The sequence below is a fragment of the Myotis nattereri genome (assembly GCF_964212035.1).
Source record: "Myotis nattereri genome assembly, chromosome: 7".
Lineage (NCBI taxonomy): Eukaryota > Metazoa > Chordata > Mammalia > Chiroptera > Vespertilionidae > Myotis > Myotis nattereri.
The window spans coordinates 34,805,410-34,824,007 of NC_138082.1; the positions used below are offsets into that span (position 1 = coordinate 34,805,410).

At 46.6% G+C, this 18,598-nt stretch overlaps 1 protein-coding gene across 5 annotated transcripts in view; it reads left to right on the plus strand.

The window, feature by feature from the left end:
- LRRFIP1 (LRR binding FLII interacting protein 1) overlaps nucleotides 1-7,267 on the plus strand; it is a 112,813-nt gene extending 105,546 nt beyond the window's left edge. For all 5 annotated transcript variants that reach the window (XM_081095825.1, XM_081095820.1, XM_081095822.1 and 2 more), the window contains 5 exons: nucleotides 2,212-2,261; nucleotides 3,281-3,398; nucleotides 4,063-4,142; nucleotides 5,456-5,560; nucleotides 6,841-7,267. In XM_081095825.1, coding sequence (XP_080951951.1) covers nucleotides 2,212-2,261; nucleotides 3,281-3,398; nucleotides 4,063-4,142; nucleotides 5,456-5,560; nucleotides 6,841-6,951 — 464 coding nt within the window. In that variant the 3' untranslated portion in view covers nucleotides 6,952-7,267. The remainder of the gene's footprint in view (nucleotides 1-2,211; nucleotides 2,262-3,280; nucleotides 3,399-4,062; nucleotides 4,143-5,455; nucleotides 5,561-6,840) is intronic.
- The last annotated feature ends 11,331 nt before the right edge of the window (nucleotides 7,268-18,598 follow it).

Consider the following 18,598-nt stretch of genomic DNA (forward strand, 5'->3'; position numbering starts at 1 on the left):
GCTGCGACTCGTTGTGGACCTTGCTGTACCCGGGCGAGTGAGGTGACAATGTGAGGCCACAGGAACAAGTGACCAGAAGGGCTCGGAGAATCCAAGGCTCGTCCGGCTGCCCAGGGACTGGCTCTAGGCCTTAATTAGCTTTTTTGTTTCTCAAATGCACACCAGAAAAGGTGTTGGAATTTAGTATAAAAAGCAGATTTTTTAAAAGTGTAATCCTTACCAGTATTACTAAAATACCTTCAATGGCCACCCATTGTAACTTCCCACTATGAAAGAAAGCCCTACATTTGAGTCTTTGTGACTTCAAGTTCTTTATGCCTTGTTTCTGAAAACTGCAAGTCCAAAGTCTGTAAATGGGTTTGTTTGAAAATCGGGTGTTAGAGAACAATGGTGAGCAGTGCTACTAGGGTAGTAATAGGTTTGCAATGTTCTTGTTAAGAATTACAATAAGTATACCAGTGATGTAACACCATTCACTCAACAATTTAGACTGTTGGTTTTTAAAGCTATTTTTAAAAGTACTCATTTACTTCATATTAAATAATTTTGCCTTTTTCTTGTTTCCATTATCTTAAAACTATTTCGTTTCCATCTTAATTCTGCTTTAAAATTTCTCTTTCTTAAAAATTCCACATCTATTTTTCCTATTCTCATTATGAGACTCAAGGTTAGAGGATCCTTATTTTTTCCCCTAAGACTATTATTACAAATTATCATTTGTTTTTCACTTGCTATCTAAGGTATTTGAAGTCTCCCAATAGAAAAATAATAAAATGGTATAATAAATGAGCTTTAAGTCCACTTTCTGATATATTCAGAGTTTCTTATGATGCCCGGGATTTTGTACATAGGAATATAAAATAGATAAGATAAAATGAAAAGTGGTATTGAATAAGAGATCTGGGTTTATAACTATAAAATTTTTTTCAGTGTTGGGTGGGTTTATAGAAGGAAAGAATGGATCCTCCCTCAGAAGCAGTTTGACTGTGGGTAAATCAAAATGGAGTTCAAAAGGATCATGAAATAATCTTGTGCTCCACATTTTCTGGATTTGTTTGTTACTGTGCCTTCTAAAATAACAACTTGGGGTGTTTGGGAAAACAATTGGAGTGAGCATGTAACTTGGGTTAGAGTGGGGCTACATGACTTTTTAAAAGAAGACAGAGGTACATTTTATGTGAATTGTTTCCATTTCACGTGGCTGATCAAAAGCAGGCAATGTGAGAACGCTGGTCCCTCGGGTACAGGACCCTCCGGCCGGGAGTCCGGGCCCAGCTCTGAGGTCTGAGTTTAGGGTTAGAAAAGCAGCGCAGTGACACAGTTAGGGGCGACGCCCTGAGGCTGGGTAGTGAGCCCTCGGAAAGTTGCTTAGTTGTTCTGGGCCTTGGGTCTTAGGACGGAATAACAGAGCCACCCGCAGGGCTTCATGGGAGAGAGAGGCTGGTGGCCGTGCCTGGCGCAGAGTGGGCGCAGGACACACGAGCATCGCTCTCATCACGTCACACCCGGTTCTCCTTGTGTAGGATTTGGCCCAAACACCCACACTCCTTGCAGGCTGTGGTTCCCCCCTGCACTGAACACTGCATTCAGGGAGATGTTTAGGGAGATTTCTGGGTGCTTATATATATATGCATCCTGATATATCTGGGGTGGGAGGAAGGACAGAACCTAATTATTCCTGCATTCTTCCTCAAAAGAATAAAAGTGTTTGACAAGTGGGTTGGCACATATGTAGTCAGGAAACTATGATTTGTAGTCACAGTCAGAACTCCAGCCTGGGTGAGCCCATGAGAGAAATACCTCTGGGGGTACAGTCAGGAGGTGCGGGCTGATGAAAATGCCGGTGATGTGTCGTGGCAATGCCCAGTGTGTTTGTACCTTGCTAATGATGTTAAACCATGAAGCCTGTGAGATCTTGTGTTGCAGTGTGGTTTGGCCCTAGAGCCCTTGCATGCTAACCCCAAGTAGAAGATTAGCCCGTTTGCATGCGGTCGGACGCTGACGAGACAAGCATGTGCTGGGAGGTTGACCACCTCAACCCCCCAAGGCTGAACTCCTCCCCCGTCCTGTGTGTGGCCTCATTCGCGTGGTACGTGTTTAATACCCTCATCATCAGTTTCACTAACCTGAGTGCTCATTCTCCCGTGTAGCCGTCTGCTGACGGTGCGGTGCACAGAGACCCCTAAACCTGTGTCTTTCTGATTTCTTCAGACATTAGGTTGAGAAAGCTTGTTGACGAACGGGAGTGCTTGCTGGAACAGGTAACAACCTTTTACTGCTTTACGAGTTGTCGAGTGGGGCGCCTGAAGCCAGGAACCTTCCCATCCTTCCTGCTTGCTTTGTCCGGACCCCTAACGCACCACGCTTGAAAATAACCATCAAGCCAGCTCGGGCTCTTGAAATTCGTATCCGTCTGAAGTCAAAGGAGAGGTTTGGAGAGGAGGTCTCAGAGAGCCACGGCCACGTGCTGGGTGGGGAGGCAGCACGCAGATTGCTGCCTAACATGACTCGCCTGGTGGGGACTCAGTTTCAGCACCTCTGTGCCTAGGAGGCCCAGGTGGCCCTTCCTGGCTCCTTAGTGCAGTGGTCGGCAAACTGCGGCTCACAAGCCACATGCGGCTCTTTGGCCCCTTGAGCGTGGCTCTTCCACAAAATCCCAGGTGCGGGCGCGCACGTACAGTGCGATTGAAACTTCGTGGCCCATGCGCAGAAGTCGGTATTTTGTGGAAGAGCCACACTCAAGGGGCCAGAGAGCCGCATGTGGCTCGCAAGCCGCAGTTTGCCGACCACTGCCTTAGAGAATCAAGCAGAGGTTAATAGCACCCTGAATTGCTAACACTCAGACAAACATTTAAACGATTTTATGTATGCTCTCCTCCTGAATTCAAGAGGAACGGCAGCCTTCGAATAACTTGTCACCAAGTTACAAAATGGTCTGTGCCTGAAATTGTAAATATAATGGCATTTTCATTCATTGCACTTAGTTTCTGAGAGGAGTACTAACTGGCAGAAGGTAGTTTATTTGTTCATTTGTGTTCGTTCCTTCATTAAAGGAGACACTCCCTTTCTCATGGATTGTCACCTTTTTCTGCATTTCTCTGGGGCTTATTTATGTAACCTCTGTCTCGTTGGCATCCGTGTGAAATAGTTGCAAGGCAACATCCAGTTCTACCTATGGGTGTTTTCCTTTACCTGCTGTTTCCTTTGGCAGGCTCTAGGCTCAACTTCTCTGTCTGTTTGGAATAGAGGAATTAACATCCTTTCTCGGTGGGTGTTTCAGATTAAGAAACTCAAAGGGCAGCTGGCAGAAAGACAGAAGAATGGCAAGCTAGACACGCTGCGCCCTGAGGACGCTGTCTTAGAGAACGGGACAGACGTGCACGTGATGGACCTGCAAAGTAAATGTCGACCCTTGTGCGGGAGCAACCGCTCTGACGTGTGGGATGTTGTTGGCGTGCTTGTTTGGGAGGGGAGAAATGCCGTGGCGAGAGAAGCCCAGTGTTCCCCACACCCCGCCCCCCCCCCTCCCCAGAAGCCCTGATTACATTTCTCAGTAAGACAGAACAGGACGGGCAGGTGGGCAAGGCATGGATGTTTCTGTGTGAGCCTAAGAAGCAGAACAGGTGCCCCAAATCGTGCCCAGCGAGGCCACCATAGGATGTGCTGCAGGAAATCACTTACTGTGCTGGATACGGCTGCCTTTTGGCCTGCTGATTGCATGGAAAGTTAGAAGGTGTTTTTTTTCTATGCCAGTAAACTAGGAAGGGGCTTAAGGAGATACAATTAGGCCCAGTCTCCCCCGCCCCGCGCGCCCCCCCCCCCCCCTCCACCACCACCACTTCTTTACTCACAGGCGCACTCTCTCCTGGGCACTTTCCCAGCCTGGGTCCATAGAGAGAGCACCCTCCTATCTCAGCTCAGGAGGGCTGGGGGGGCCACGGGCCAGGACTTAACATATTTACAAGGCGATCAGGAAGTAAGGGCTTGGTTCCCAGTAACTATTGTTTCAACATTTTAAAAGCCCAAGAGCTTAACAAATTTTCCTTCTTTTTCAACCTTTAGGGGATGCCAACAGACAGATCAGCGACCTCAAATTTAAACTTGCAAAATCTGAGCAAGAGATAACTGCACTAGAACAAAATGTACGTGCACGCTCCAGCAGTAACAGGCACCTACACCGATGTGTGCGCGACCTCGCCCCTGAAAGGCTGAGGACAAAAAGAAGCCGACATTTTTAGAACTGAAAGTCAAGGTCCTCAATGTATTTCCAACACAGAGAGAACTTAGGGAAAGAAAGGGCGTTGTTGGGATTTGAGTTGTGTAACCGATACTGACCCTTTGTAAGAGATGGATTAGCTGTAGGATGTAACTAATGTGGCCACGGAGGGTTGCTGTTTCTTTCTTTTTTTCTTTAAAAATAATTTCTAAAATAATAATTTAATTTTTTTTTAAATATATTTTGTTGATTTTTTACAGAGAGGAAGGGAGAGGGATAGAGAGTTAGAAACATCGATGAGAGAGAAACATCGATCAGCTGCCTCCCGCACATCTCCCACTGGGGGTGTGCCCGCAACCCAGGTACATGCCCTTGACCGGAATCGAACCTGGGACCTTTCAGTCCACAGGCCGATGCTCTATCCACTGAGCCAAACCGGTTTCGGCAATAATTTAATTTTTTTAAAAAAATATGCTTCCTTCAGGGACGCCCTCTCGCCTGGCTCCTTTCCTCTCTCCCAGCCGGGCCGGCTCTCTCTGGTCCCTCGTGAGCACTCATGCATCTCGCATGCTGGGCAGTTGGAGCCAGCTGTGTCCTAACCAAGGGAGAGGTAACAGCAGGCACTCTTCCCCGCTCTATTGTGTACACGTGGGTGGAACCTTCTGGAGTTTTTATAGGGACAGAGTGAGGAGAGCACATGGAAAGTGATGAGTTTTATGAAACTTGCTTTGATCTCAGCAGAATGGAAGCCTCCGGCAGACGGTGCCATGCCACCCGAACCCTCCTCCTCTCACTCCTGTCTCAGCTCTTGCCTTTCCTCCTCCCTCTCCTGCCTCCTCACCCCACTCTGGGAGAGATCAGACTGGAGCAGAGGGCCTGGTGGAGTCTTTGCTTCCCAGCTCTGTTCTGCTTGGACCAGCCCGTTTTCCTGCAGATTCGTCCTGTAAAAGGGAACGATGGTGGCAGGGTATCAGCTCTTATGGGAGCCACGCTGTTGGACTAGGGCCAGAGAAGAAATGAGTCCCTGATAGGGTCAGTCCTGGGTTGCTCAAAAATAAAGAACAAATAGCTTGCTTGACTAGAACCTATTTAATAGTCAAGAAGGCTTGGTCGTAATTCTTTGGATGGTGTACTTTCCCATTTTATTAAATTATATCCTTTGATCTCAAGTGTAATAAAGCAATTGGAGGAAGAAAACAGGCCAATCCATTTTTGCAGCTGGTTTTTCCTTCCTCTTAGGTAATAAGGTTAGAGAGTCAAGTATCACGTTATAAATCAGCTGCTGAAAATGCAGAAAAAATAGAAGATGAACTGAAGGCTGAAAAACGGAAACTCCAAAGAGAGGTAACGGCTCTGGGCTGTTTCTAAGAAAACAAGGGGTAGCAATATTCTAGTTGGGCGAGCAGAGAGAGGACTTATGTGGGGGGATCAGCCACCGTCTCATCATGAGATCGAAGCTCAGTCTGATTTCCTACAGTTTCACTCTAATGTGGTACGTGTGAGTTGTTATTCTGCTTGGAATGTGCGCATTTCTTGGCTCTGGTAAGTCTTTTCTCTTGATTTTGGAAATTTTTTTAACCATAATCTCCTTATGTCATTCCCGATCCCTATTCTCTCCACTTTCCCTCTGGGAGTCCAGTAAGAGATCAGACCTTTTCATTGCAACCTCCCATGTACCCACTAAAGGCTGCCTCGTCTCCTTACCTCTCTCTCTGTTGCCTGCGGTATAGTTTTGGCAGGGATCTCCCCGTTCACCTCCCTTTGTTTTTCTGGTGTGTTCATTCCTGACACTTCCTGGTTGTGTGGTCATGCATGCTCTCTTTCCTAATTGTGTCCTTATTCTTTAAAGATTCCGTGCACAGCTGTGCTGTTTTGCACACCTGGCAACTGAAACCTGTTCAGTCTTTAGGAGTCTGATTCTGTGCTGTTTTTGCTTCTGCTGACTCCAGTGGTTTGTCCCTTCATGTGTTTGGTGTTTGGTGAGGTTCACTGGATTTTAATTTGCAGGAACACTCCAGGCCTGACTTGGAATTTCCTGCAAAGAGGGCTTGCAAGGCAATGGGGTTTAACCTGTCCCACGACCCGAGCCCCCATCTTTGAGGGTTTGGGATCGGAAGCAGATTGTTCCAGGCTCTGTGGCCCACGCTCCCGGGCGTCACTCGCTTGGCCTTGCGCATTCCTGCTTTGGTTTCTGCCTGGCTGCCCAGGGCTGCGGAGACCACCTCCTCCAGCGGGCCTGGGTCAGCTCCTGTTTGCCTTTTGTGACACCATGATCCCCAAGCTTGTTCCATGTCTGGGGTCTAGTTGTTTCAGAGGAGGAAGTTGCTCATGAGGCCAGGATCCTGAGCCTATTTAAATTTTTTTTAAATTTTATTTTATTTTTTTTATTTATTGCTTAAAGTATTACAAAGGGTATTACATATGTGTCCATTTTATCCCCCCGCCCTAGACAGTCCCCTAGCCTATTTAAATTTAAAAACGTGCATTCACACGTGCATGTGAGTATGGATGTGGGGATCGCAGTGGGTCCAGGTTAAACTGTGTTTCCGGTAGGACTGCGGCTTGGTAATCCTGTTATGTTTGGAGGAAGCCAGATCCTGAAAGCTGCCTCTCCTTGTTCGCAGCTCCGCTCCGCACTGGACAAAACCGAAGAGCTGGAGGTGAGCAATGGCCACTTAGTGAAGCGTCTGGAAAAAATGAAAGCGAACAGGAGCGCGCTCTTATCCCAGCAGTAAGCGCCAGCCCCGCACGGGAGCCGGGCTGGGCATGGAGAGCCTTGGGACGCAAGCTTTCTCTCCGTTCCTGTCTGGGAGCTGCCGTTTTTCCTGCTTCTGAGAGGACACCCGAGGACTCAGCCGCAGGAGCCCCAGCAGCCTCGACGCCTCCGTCCGCAGACCCGCAGATCCCTACCCAGCTGGGCGCCACCCACAACCTGCAGGTCGTTCGATAAGCACACTGGGCCCGTGGGGGTCAGTACCCGACAGCACGGCAGCCTCTTCATGCCATTTAAAATGGTCATCTGAGTAAAGATTAAAGTGGGACTTGAGTTTTCTTGTCATGTGTCTTGCTGAAAATAAGGGGAAATGTTACGGTTGGGACTTCCTTTCATGGCAGAATCTGCGATTGGAGCGGTTTCAGTAGTATCTCTTAGTCTACGCTTTTCACACACGAACACTGTGGAACCACAAGCCATTACCAAGCGAAACTCTTTCACTAGAAACAAGGGAGTGGTCTAGGCGCAAAAGTGACCTTAAGAAGACTCTTTACAGGCAACAAATGAAGCTTTTCTAAGGGATTTTTGCATCCGTTCAATCATAAGAGTACTTTTTTCCAGGGAATTCGGCAATAGCTTACTGAAAATGATAGCTTTTCATTTGCATTATTTAATCCTTATATTTGGAATTGAAGTTGTTAACTTCTTTTAAAGAATGTACTATTAGAAAAATTAAAAAATGAAAGGTTGAAAGACTTTAGATTGTGGCATTTTTTTTCCCATTGAGAAAGATACTTAACTATTTTATATTAATTGTTCTGTATGTTTGAGCTCATCCTTTTTATTTTTTTAAACATATCAATTCATTTTTCTTTCCCTGTTTTTTTTTTTTTTAAAGTATATTCACAGTGAATAAGAATAGTGGGGGTGGGGGTGGACTCCTGCAAGAATGTCAGCACTAAAATTTTTTTTAAATAATTAAAAAGAATAGTGCACCTATAAGAATCAGTGTTCTTAGGATAACAAGTAAACTGAAGAAGTCATAGATCAGAGTGGAGATAACTATGATATCTTCAGGGATGAAAGTAGAGAAAGTTTGGCTACTTGTTGATTTTTAGTGACTCTTTGTATATGTTGTTTTTCAAACAAAGCTGGTTAAGTAGGACAGTTTGTCAGAATATTAGCAAGTGCAAACCAAGAAAGACATACCATCCAACTGTATGCAGTGTTGGCACTTGGAGAACTCTGGGGTAGGGGACATGAACTGGGTGTATAAAGTTGAGGATGCGCTCACAACGTAGTGCTAGAGCTCACCTGGGTGCATCCCCAGCACCCACCGTGTGGATCCGGGACACAGGCTGCTTACAGCTAGGTGGGAGAGAAGTTGTGTCTCCTTGTGCCAAGGACAGTGTACAGTTCAGATCTCCTCCTCCTCTGTATTCTATAGATAAAATCATCCCATCACCAATACACATCCGTGCCCACAGACCCACTATAGCTGCTACGTAGTCAAAACCAATGCTTTTACCCAGAAACCTACTCTTCACTGCTAACATGAAAACCGCAACTCTCCACAACAGTGTTGTTTTATATTTACCTATGATTTGTTAGAGCAGATCTTACAATGATTGGCTTCAAAAGATTTCTAAGTTTGGCCCTAGCCAATTTGACTCAGTGATTAGAGCATCTGCCCTCAGATGAAGGGTCACAGGTTGGATTCCGGTCAAGGGCAGGTTCGAGGCAACCAATCTTCAATGTCTCTCTTTCACATCGATGTTTCTCTCTGTGTGTATCTCCCCCTCCTTTCCACTCTCTCTAAAAAAATCAATGGAAAAAAATATTCTCTGGTGAGGATTAACAATGACAAAAAAGATTTCTAAATTTGAAATTCTACTCAATAAGCATTACGCATTCCAAGTTCTTTGAAGAATACAGTGGATTTACTCAGGGTCCTGCCCAACAACAGAAACCCAGTAATTTGAACAGGGGATGTAACATGAAGAATGATTACCCTGCCCTAGCCTGTTTGGCTCAGTGGATAGAGTGTCGGCCTGGGGACTGAAGGGTCCCAGGTTCAATTCTGGTCAAGGGCATGTGACTGGGTTGCAGGCTCGATCCCCAGTAAGGAGTGTGCAAGAGGCAGCCAATCAATGATTCTCATCATTGATATTTCTATCTCTTTTTCCCTTCTCTGAAATCAATAAAAGTATATTTTTTTTAAAAAGACTGATTGACCTCTAATAAGGGATTAACTAAGAATGAAAAAGAGAGAAGATCCAAGGAAGGGACAAACTGCGATTGAGATCTGATTGGAGGCACCACCCACTGGGGGTGCCAGAGGCTGACGCCAGCAGGCAGGAGCCCTGGGCCGAGATGGGAGCAAACGTGGCTGGAAGCGGGCACCACCACACTGCACACCACAGGTGCCCAGTGAACAGGAGGAAGGAATCGGGAAGGGGGCCCTGCTTCCTGCACTGTCCTTTCAGCGCCCCCTCTGACCGCATTGGGCCAGAACATAAAGTAACCCACTCCAAAGGGGAGAGGGATGTCTACTTCATTGTCTTATCCTTAAGGGCCATTCCACAACATCTTCTATAAACAAGTTGAACCAGTAAAACATCCACATAGCTCACAGAGAATACTGATAACAGCAAACACTCTTACAGCGCTTAGCCATGCCTGCCAGCTAGACTCGTATGTTTTCACTCACTTGATTTCCGTGAACATGGTAAGAGGTAGATGCTGCTATCGAATCCATGCAGCAGGTGAGGAAACCAAAGCAGGGAAGCGAACTGGCCACAAGTCCCACAGCTGCAGAATCACCACGTAGGCTTGTCTCACCATTTCTGGGAAGACAGCCTTTCTTTCCCAAGCCGAAGAAATCAAACCTCCAGTCTCTACCTCACACCAGTCCTTACAGAAACAGCGAATCCCGGTTATACTCCCTGTATCCCAAGAGGTTCCAATCCCGTATTTAGGATAATGAGGAAGGAGGGGGTCTTTAGGTCTGTGTTCATCCCTCACTGCTGGCTTTCTGGGCCCACCTCCACCCTGGCACTCCCTGAGTCCCACCAGCTCTGCCTTCCCAAGACAGCGCCCGTGTACGGCTCTCCGCGGCTTGAGTAAGTCGTGTTCCCATTCCCAGGTCAGGTGTGCGGGATTTTCCACTGCATGAGCTTTTCTCCTTGTATTTAAACAACCGCATGTTGGCCCAGGGCAAGGCCACCTTTGCTCCCTGCGTGGATTCCCTTCACCTGCCTCAGACAGCATGGCATTTTGTAGATACTAAGAACAGCTGTTCTTCACCCACCACGATTTTGCTAAATGTGGTTAAGATACTGTGGTTTAATATTTCCATATCAGAAGCGTTTAATCCACTCTCTTAACAACCCAGGCCTAATTGGATTCAGATGCCATAAAAGAACAAGACAATTGCTGCTCCCTCCCCCGTTGGACCCTGTGGGCCATCTGGGGATGGGGTGGTGAAAAGAGGTGTCTGGCTTCTGATAAATAAAAGATCAGACCCAGAAAAAATTGCCTGAAAACCAAGATGTAACACAGTTGAGATTTAGCAAAGTGAAACTCGGGAGAAGGCAAGTGTAAATACATTAATATCACAGCAGTGAGAGCAAGTGGGAAGACAAAGTCTGTGGGGAAAGCTGACTTAGTCCTGCTGCATCCCATCTCAGAAAAGGGAGTTGCTGTGGCAGCGACAGCTCCAAATGCTGAGGCAAGAAAACATGTGATTACCCAAGCAGGCGTCTCATACCTGGAAACCTCTTCTGTGGTAGAAGCAGATGTCTGCTCCTTTTATTAATATAAAATTCAGCTTTAAAAAGTACATTTAATATTTTTGTTTTTACCCTGAACATCTCATATGTGTATATGCCTGTGTATTTCCATAATTTTATCAAAAATTACTTTGCAAGTTTTCTAGAAGATGACCTCTCCGGAGTTTATGATAATTCACTGAACATCGATCCAGGACTTACTCAAGCACTGGGGATGCAACGATCCTATTCCAATGAAGAATGGAGATAATAAACCTGTAAATAGCAAATAAATAACATTCCAGACCATGAAAATGATGAAACCAAGTAATGGAATAGAGTGATTGTGAGTGTGGTCGGGTATGTATAGGTGTGGGGAGGTTGCTGCTTGAGCTGGGTGGTCAGAGAAGGCTTTATGGAATAGGTGACATTTAAACTGAAACCTGAGGGATGAAAAAGTCCTGACCATTTGACTATTGAGAGTATCACTGTCCAATAGAAACATAATATGAGCCACATACATAACTTAAATGTTTTGTCTTCTATTTCGAAGAGTTTTAAGCACTCACCAGTGATTCAGCACATTTACATCTGTGTAGGAATGATTTTAACAATGGTATCCATGACGCTTTTTATAGAGACTGCTCCAGAAGACTGAGCACAACAATTTCCAGGTTGCATCTAAGCATTGGGCCTCGAATTCAAACAGCCCCTATTGATCCCACTCTGCTCCATTGTGAGATCAGTGGACATGTCAGTCTTGTTCAGCATCAGGTGCCCAATGCTAAGAACAGTGTCTGCTACACAGCACAGAAGAACTTGGTAGCTTATGTCCAGCTGGTGTGGCTCAGCAGTTGAGTGTCAACCTATGAACCATGGTTCAATTCCTGGTCAGGGCACATGCCTAGGTTTCGGGCTTGATCTCCATTGTGGGGCATGCAGGAGGCAGCTGTTCAATGATTCTCTTTCATCATTGATGTTTCTATCTGTTTCTCCATCTCCCTTCCTCTCTGAAATCAATAAAAAAAAGAAAAGAAATGGTAGCTTATGTTGCTTCTTCCTTGTTGTGACTACTACTATTACTATGAGTCCAGTGTTTCCAAAAGTGTTTTCATGGACCACTAATTCCTAGGAATGTCAGGGTTCTAAATAAAAAGAATTCTATAAACAATCCTTGGTGACACTTGTTAAACATTCAATGGGTTTACCTATTGAGGATTACATTCATATGAATGTCATCAGATTCCTTAAGAAGGAGATGGACCTGGTACCATTTCCCAAACTGTCCAAGGAATGTTTTTTTTCCCCCACAGAGCCCTCTGGGACCAGGACTCTACAGAATGCATTCTAAGAAAAAACTGTGCTAGCCACAGGCTGGGCAAACGCATGTGGGCTCCTAGCCTGAGTCCCCTGCTCCCAAGCCTGCCTCCAGATGAACTCCAGCATCTCTCCCGACAATGCTCTTCAATATCTTGACTCTTCACAGTCCAGAGGGTGACAGTCCACTCTTTTCCCACTACCGAAGGCCCTAGAAGTTGCAGATCTGGGTATTTGAGGCCATAGGTTGGCAGCACTGGCAGCTAAGTTCCAAAATTACCACTTAAAATTCAAAATGAAAATCTGCAGTCTTTTCAAAAAGCATTCCCTTTCTTCATACGGTCACATTGCCTATATCATTTTGATAGAAGATAGTGTGGAGACGGCACGTAGCCTCTACCAGGTGTCATAGATGTTACAGAGGTACAAGGACAGACAGGTCTCCTTGCCTAACTCACAGGGTGCCCACTGCTTCGCTCTACGGTATTGCCTTGCAGCATCCCCTGAGACCTCCCAGTGTGTGGCTTCTAGGCCATTAGTGCCGCACTCTTGCACATCTCAGCCTGTTCCACACCTTAGCCCCTGGTGACTTCTGCCTGATGCAGCAGGACTGGACTTCCTTGAATAAGAACTGCCTTAAGCGTTGCGCGCCATGGCCTGCCTGATACACTGCAGGACCTCAGCAGGTGTTTGTGGGATAAAAAACATCCGGAGCTCCTGAACAGAGGGTCAATAAGCAAAGGGCAGCAAAGTCCACGGGGGAGAAGATCCCAATTGTATCTCTCTCCATTCAGCTTCCCTCACACACACAAAGCGAAGCTCTGTGCCAAGTAGCGAAGAGGGGATTTCTATTTCCTTCTTCACATTTTTCTGCATTTTCTATATTAAACACATATTACTTCAATAATGTTAAAATATTTGTTATTTTTCAACAAAATGGCCATCTAAGCAAAAATCAATTAATGCAACAAAATTTTTGCAATGGAAAAAAAAAAACATACACCATGTATACACACACACACACACACACACACACACACACACACACACTGAGTGGCCAGAATTATTATGACCACCCCATCAGTACTTCATTGGGCCACCTTTTGCCTTCAATGCTGCCTTCTTGGCATTGACTCCACGAGATGTTGAAAGGTGATGCGAGGAATCTGACACCACGCCTGATGAATAGCACTGTCCAGTTCTGGAACCAGCTGCCTGATGGCTCTTTTAACTTCGTCCCGCAAATGCTCAATTGGATTGAGATCTGGTGATTGTGGGGGCCACCTAAGCAAGGTAAAGTCTCCCTCATGTTCTTGTACAGAAACCACTCCTGCACAATACGAGCATCATGGCATGGCGCATTGTCTTGTTGGAAAAAGCCATCTCCATTGGGATATGCCATCAACATGATAGGATGAACTTGATCAGCAACAATACTTAGGTATGTTGTGCTATTCAGACGTTTATAATGATCTGGCCCTCTAGCAACTTCAGCGCAAAATTATAGCTAATTTGCCTACAAACGTCAGGGGGTCATAATAATCTGGCCACTCAGTGAATATACGTAGTATTAATTTCAGAGAGTAAGAGAGAGGGAGAAACAGAAACATCAATGATGAGAGAATCATTGATCAGCTACCTCCTGCATGTAGATGGAGCCCACAACCTGAACCCAGGCATATGCACTGACCTGGGGTCATCAAACTGTGACCTCCTGGTTCATAGGAGATGCTCAACCACTGAGCCATGCCGGGGGCAGGGGACCATACACTTTTCAAGACAGGATAACAGTGGCTTGTGGAGCCTGGGACAAAAGGGAAAATTAGGAATACTGACTTGGACATTTTGTTCATCTCGGATTTTCATTATTTTTGGTTTTATAAACGACTGCATTAAGATATTATTTATCTTGGTAAGTTAGTTTTTTGGTGACCCCTTAAATTTTGCACCGAGGCAAATAAGTGCATCGCTAGCCCTAAGTCTTGCCCTAGCCCTGGCCCTGAGAGCGATATTTTAAAGGACGGAGGGTGGACACAAAGAAGGGACACGTGGCGGAAACCAGGGCGCAGCCAGGCGGTGGTGCAGCCACTGTGTGCGGGCAGACTCGGAGGGCGCTGGGCCCAGTGTATGCACAACACCGCCCAGCTTTCTCAGCCAGTGGCTTTGCACTGCTGCGCTTCCACACACGGTCTCGGCCTGCAAGGCAGAAAGGCTTCCAGGGCCGCAAGGCAGAAGACTTCCAGGGCCGCTCTGCGGACGAGGCCATCTTGCCAAACCCCCGCTCGCTCCCGCCGGCCGCACTAGCACAATCGCAGTGCATAAGCGCAGTTACATTGGCGCCTGCACGCCTGGCCAATTACGCCGCCGCCCTATTGGCGTCAGCCAATGGGAGCGCGTGGACGGCAGAGAGTGGGCGGGCCTCCGGCGGCTGTTACCCGTAGGGCTGCGCGGCTGCACGCGGCGTGACTGCAGAGGTGGTCAAAGCCTCACGCGGAGCGGCTGGGTCAACAGCGAAGGCGACAGCGCGGCTCTGAGGTACAACGGGCGAGGCGGACCCTGGTTGGGCGAGGGTGAGGGGAACGGTGCGGTGAGCGCGGTGGCAGCGGTCCGGGTGGTCCGGGCCGGTCCAGTGAGAGCGGTGGTGGGAAGGAGCCTTTCGAGGCCTTCTCGGTGGTCCCGGCCAGGGAGGCAGGCCGGGTTGGGGGGAGGGCTTGCGCCTGCGCCAGGTGGCCTTGGCGGCCCTGAATCCCCCCCTTGGGTGCCTTTATATTCGGTGCCAAGAGGGTCTCCCATCCTGGCTGCACAGGCACGGGGCAGACTAGCGCCGCACAGAAGTCGTTCGGAGCAGTTTGGGGGCCTACTCCCCCCACCCCCCGTAAAGGTGGGGTTCCACTCGTGAGCATATCGGTGCGCTAACCACGGGCGGGCACAGGAGGCACCGCGAGAAGTGGATGTCTGCTAATTACCCAGACGTGTCCCGAATGCACCGGAGTGGGAGGCGGCCCAGCTGACAGGGTCCTGACCTAATGCCAGAGGCCAGGGAGGTTTGCTCAGGAAAGGGAATTGGGGTGAGATCTGAGGTAGAGCAGAAATTACCAGTGGTTGGGGGCCGGGCGGGGGCAGAGGACACACGTGGCCCAAGTTACCACGGAGCTCAGGCCTTGGGAGGGCCTTCTAGGCGGCGCTAGGATTTTCGTCTTTATCCGAAGGACAAACTCCTGGTTGCTGAGTGTTAAGCAGCAGCGTGAGGCGATGAGGTTTGCATTTAGGGAAGACGATTCCGGCCAGGTGGGAGGTCATTGCCGGGGTCCGCATGTGAGTCAGGGCTGAGACAGACAGGACGTGGTGGGCGTGAGGGAGCTCCGACCCTGGGCTGGTTCCGGGATGGACGGCGCGGAGGGAATCATCTGGTAAACCGGACCTGGGAGAACAGCATGAAAACGGGTGCACACCGCGGAGCGGAATTGCTGGCTCCCGTGATCGGTCCGCGTTTACTTGTTAGAGAAGCCGCCAGACTGTTCTCCAGAGTGGGAACAGCATTTTCTACCTTCCCCAGCAGTGTGCGAGGGTTCCAGTGTCTCCGCAGAGGGCCAGCCTTCATTTTCCATGTTTGTTTATGTGTTTATAAGCATCCTAGTGGGTGTAAAGGGTATCTCATTGTGGTTTTGATTTGCAGTTCACGGGAGAGTAATGTGATCTTGCGTGTGTGTATCTTCTTTGGAGAGCTGTGTATTCAGTTCCTGTGCTCTTCTTAAAAATTGGGTTGTCTGTGTCTTTTTGTTGTTGAGTTGTATCCTTATATATCCTGGATAATAGACCCTTACCAGATATATGATTTGGAAGTATTTTTGTTACAGTAAAATTCTTACTTTTGTCAGTAGTTTTTAACCTTGGCTGTCTGTTCGTGTGAATCCTGCAACACATTGAATGCAGATTTGAAAGCACAATCAGATATGCGTGAGAATACACCTTGTTGAAACACTTTTTGAAGAAATTTTCAAAATGTAAATGCTCTTCTCACTAGTTTATTTTGAAAATTTCTTTAACTTAAATGTTATTTATGCTAAGAAATTGGTTTATTATTATATATGAATATTTAAAATTTTTGTTTTAACTTTTAATCTCATAGGTATTACTAGATATTACTCACATAAATATTCCTTGGGGTTCTCAATATTTTTAAAAATGCAAAGAGTTCCTGAGTCCAAAAAGCAAGGAAACCACTGTTCTATTCTAATGTCAGTTACTTTAATAATATGGCTTTCTTTTAACCTTACTCTTTATCTTAAATATTTACCTAACATTCCTAGAGTAGAATCATAACTGACTTAAGTATAATCCCTTAAGTCAGGGCTTAATAACTTCATATTTTTAATGTGGTAGAGAAGTCCATAAATCCTTTAAATTGCATGTGTGTGCATTTCCTCAGGGGAGTAACTGTGTGACTTTTATCAAATCTTAAGAAAGTTCAAAACCCCAAAGGTTAACCTGTAGCCGGTATCGTGGAAGTAAAAATATTAAAAGGCTATTAGGCCAAACTTTTTTCATTATTAGGGAGAATAAGCTTTTTGAAACATTGAATTGGAAGTTGAATACTTCCATTACAGATAATGCCTAAGGTTCATAGCTGTATATTTTAATTTGTATGTTATAGGCACTTAGCATTTACTATGTATAAATCTCCACTGCTTCACACACAAAAGCAAAATAATATAAAAGACAGAAAAGTATTCCTCCTCCTAGGTTCCTAGTTCAGCCAGTGCACCCTCAATGATAATGAGTTCACTTTTACACGTAAGTCTAGTTATCCTGTCTCCTCTCCTTACCTCTCTTTTACTTGGGGACCATCCATACTTACTAGTCCTCATAACTTGAGATGCTCTATTCTCTTTCCTGTTCCTTCTTAGTCTTTTAATCCCTACATGTGATTTAGCTTCTTAGATGTCATGATTTAGCTTAAATGTTACTTTCTTTGTAAGCTTTCCTTTACCTTTATCAATGCAACCCTATGTTGTTCACGTATTGTTTACATAATGTGATATTTGTAGCCCTCTGCAAGCATTTCTCTGGGAGCTCTCTGAAAAAGGATGGGGTTCATCCTCCAAGCCCCTAGTTCAGCAGGTGGGCATCCACGGACCCTCTGGGGATCATGCTCAGAACCCACCATGGGGCAGGAATGCCACTTCAAGGCCAACCCCAACTGAAGGGCTGAGGCTGCCCCGAGGGCCTCCAACCTCCCCAAAAGGAAGACGGCTCCCCAGCTGGTGGGACACAGCAAGAGGGTACTTTCTGGAGGGGTGACCATGGAGCTGGCACTGGCTGGGGCTGGGAGTAATCAGAGGACCTACCCCTCTGACTCCTCCTCCCCTATGTGCCTGCCACACAGCTGGCTCTGGGCACACAGTGGAGGAAGGTAGATTTCCAGACCCTTCTGCCTCCTGGTTCCCCTCTGTACTGGGAGCACAGATGTGGGAGCAGAGTCCCAGAGGGCTCCTTTCTTTATGACACTATCCCTCTCCCCCCACATCCTCTGTCCAGTTGCCCTCGTCTTGGATCTGCTTCCTCAGAGCAGCCAGGGCCGAGCTCCTGAGACAGGACGAGGGGTGACAGGCCTTTGCCTCAAAGCCTCACCAAGACGCCCACTGACAGAGGGGCCGGGGCTGGCGCTTCGGGGTCGGGTGATGCTGCAGACACTTCGCCAGGAGCAGCAGTGTTCCCACAGGCTCTGCCCAGGTGCCCTCGAGGGGGGGGGACCAGGAAGGTCTTTGCGTGAGTGGAGGACAAGGGTTTCTGCCCGCCCAGCAGACACTGCACCCTGATGCCTCCTGTCCCAGCCTAGGCCTCTCTCCACCACCTGAGCGGCCTTCACTGGCCTTGCTCAGCAGCACTGGCCCGACAAACCCCAGGGTGGCTGCTGAGAGCTCAGGCCCAGCCCAGGTGACTAGCTTAGGCTTTCTCGTGTGGCAGCTGGGTTCAAGGAGCTACTGTCAGTAATTTTTTAAAACACCTTAGGAAGTATAGTTTATTTCAGATGTACTCGTCAGTGATTTTAATGGTGCAACCATCTAATGTTTTGGAACATTTTCAATTCCTCAAGATCCCTTATGCCCATTTACAGCTAACCCTCTTCCTATACCCTACCTTAAAGGGCAGACACTAATCTACTTTCTCTATAAATTTGCTTTTTCTGTACACTCATTTATATGGAATCATAAAGTATGTGATCTCTTGTCTGACTTTTGTTTTTGAGATTAATCTACAAGGTTTCGTGGGTCAGTAGTTTGTTCCTTTTCATTGCTGAAAGATTATATGGATATACCATGCCATTGGTTTTTAATAAGTCCATAATTTGTTTTGGAAACATTTTTTTGGTGGCCTAGTACATTGTTTTATCTTTAATGTTCCTTAGAAATTTTGAAAGAATATGTCTTTGGTATTTAGTTTATTATCCCTATTATATTAGAATTTTTTACTATAATTGTCACTTTGTCAAATTCTTGTTTTTCTAATATTTTTAAATGTAATTCTGAATACAATAATAGTTCAATATTTATACCCTTCTAGTATATACATCCTTGAGAG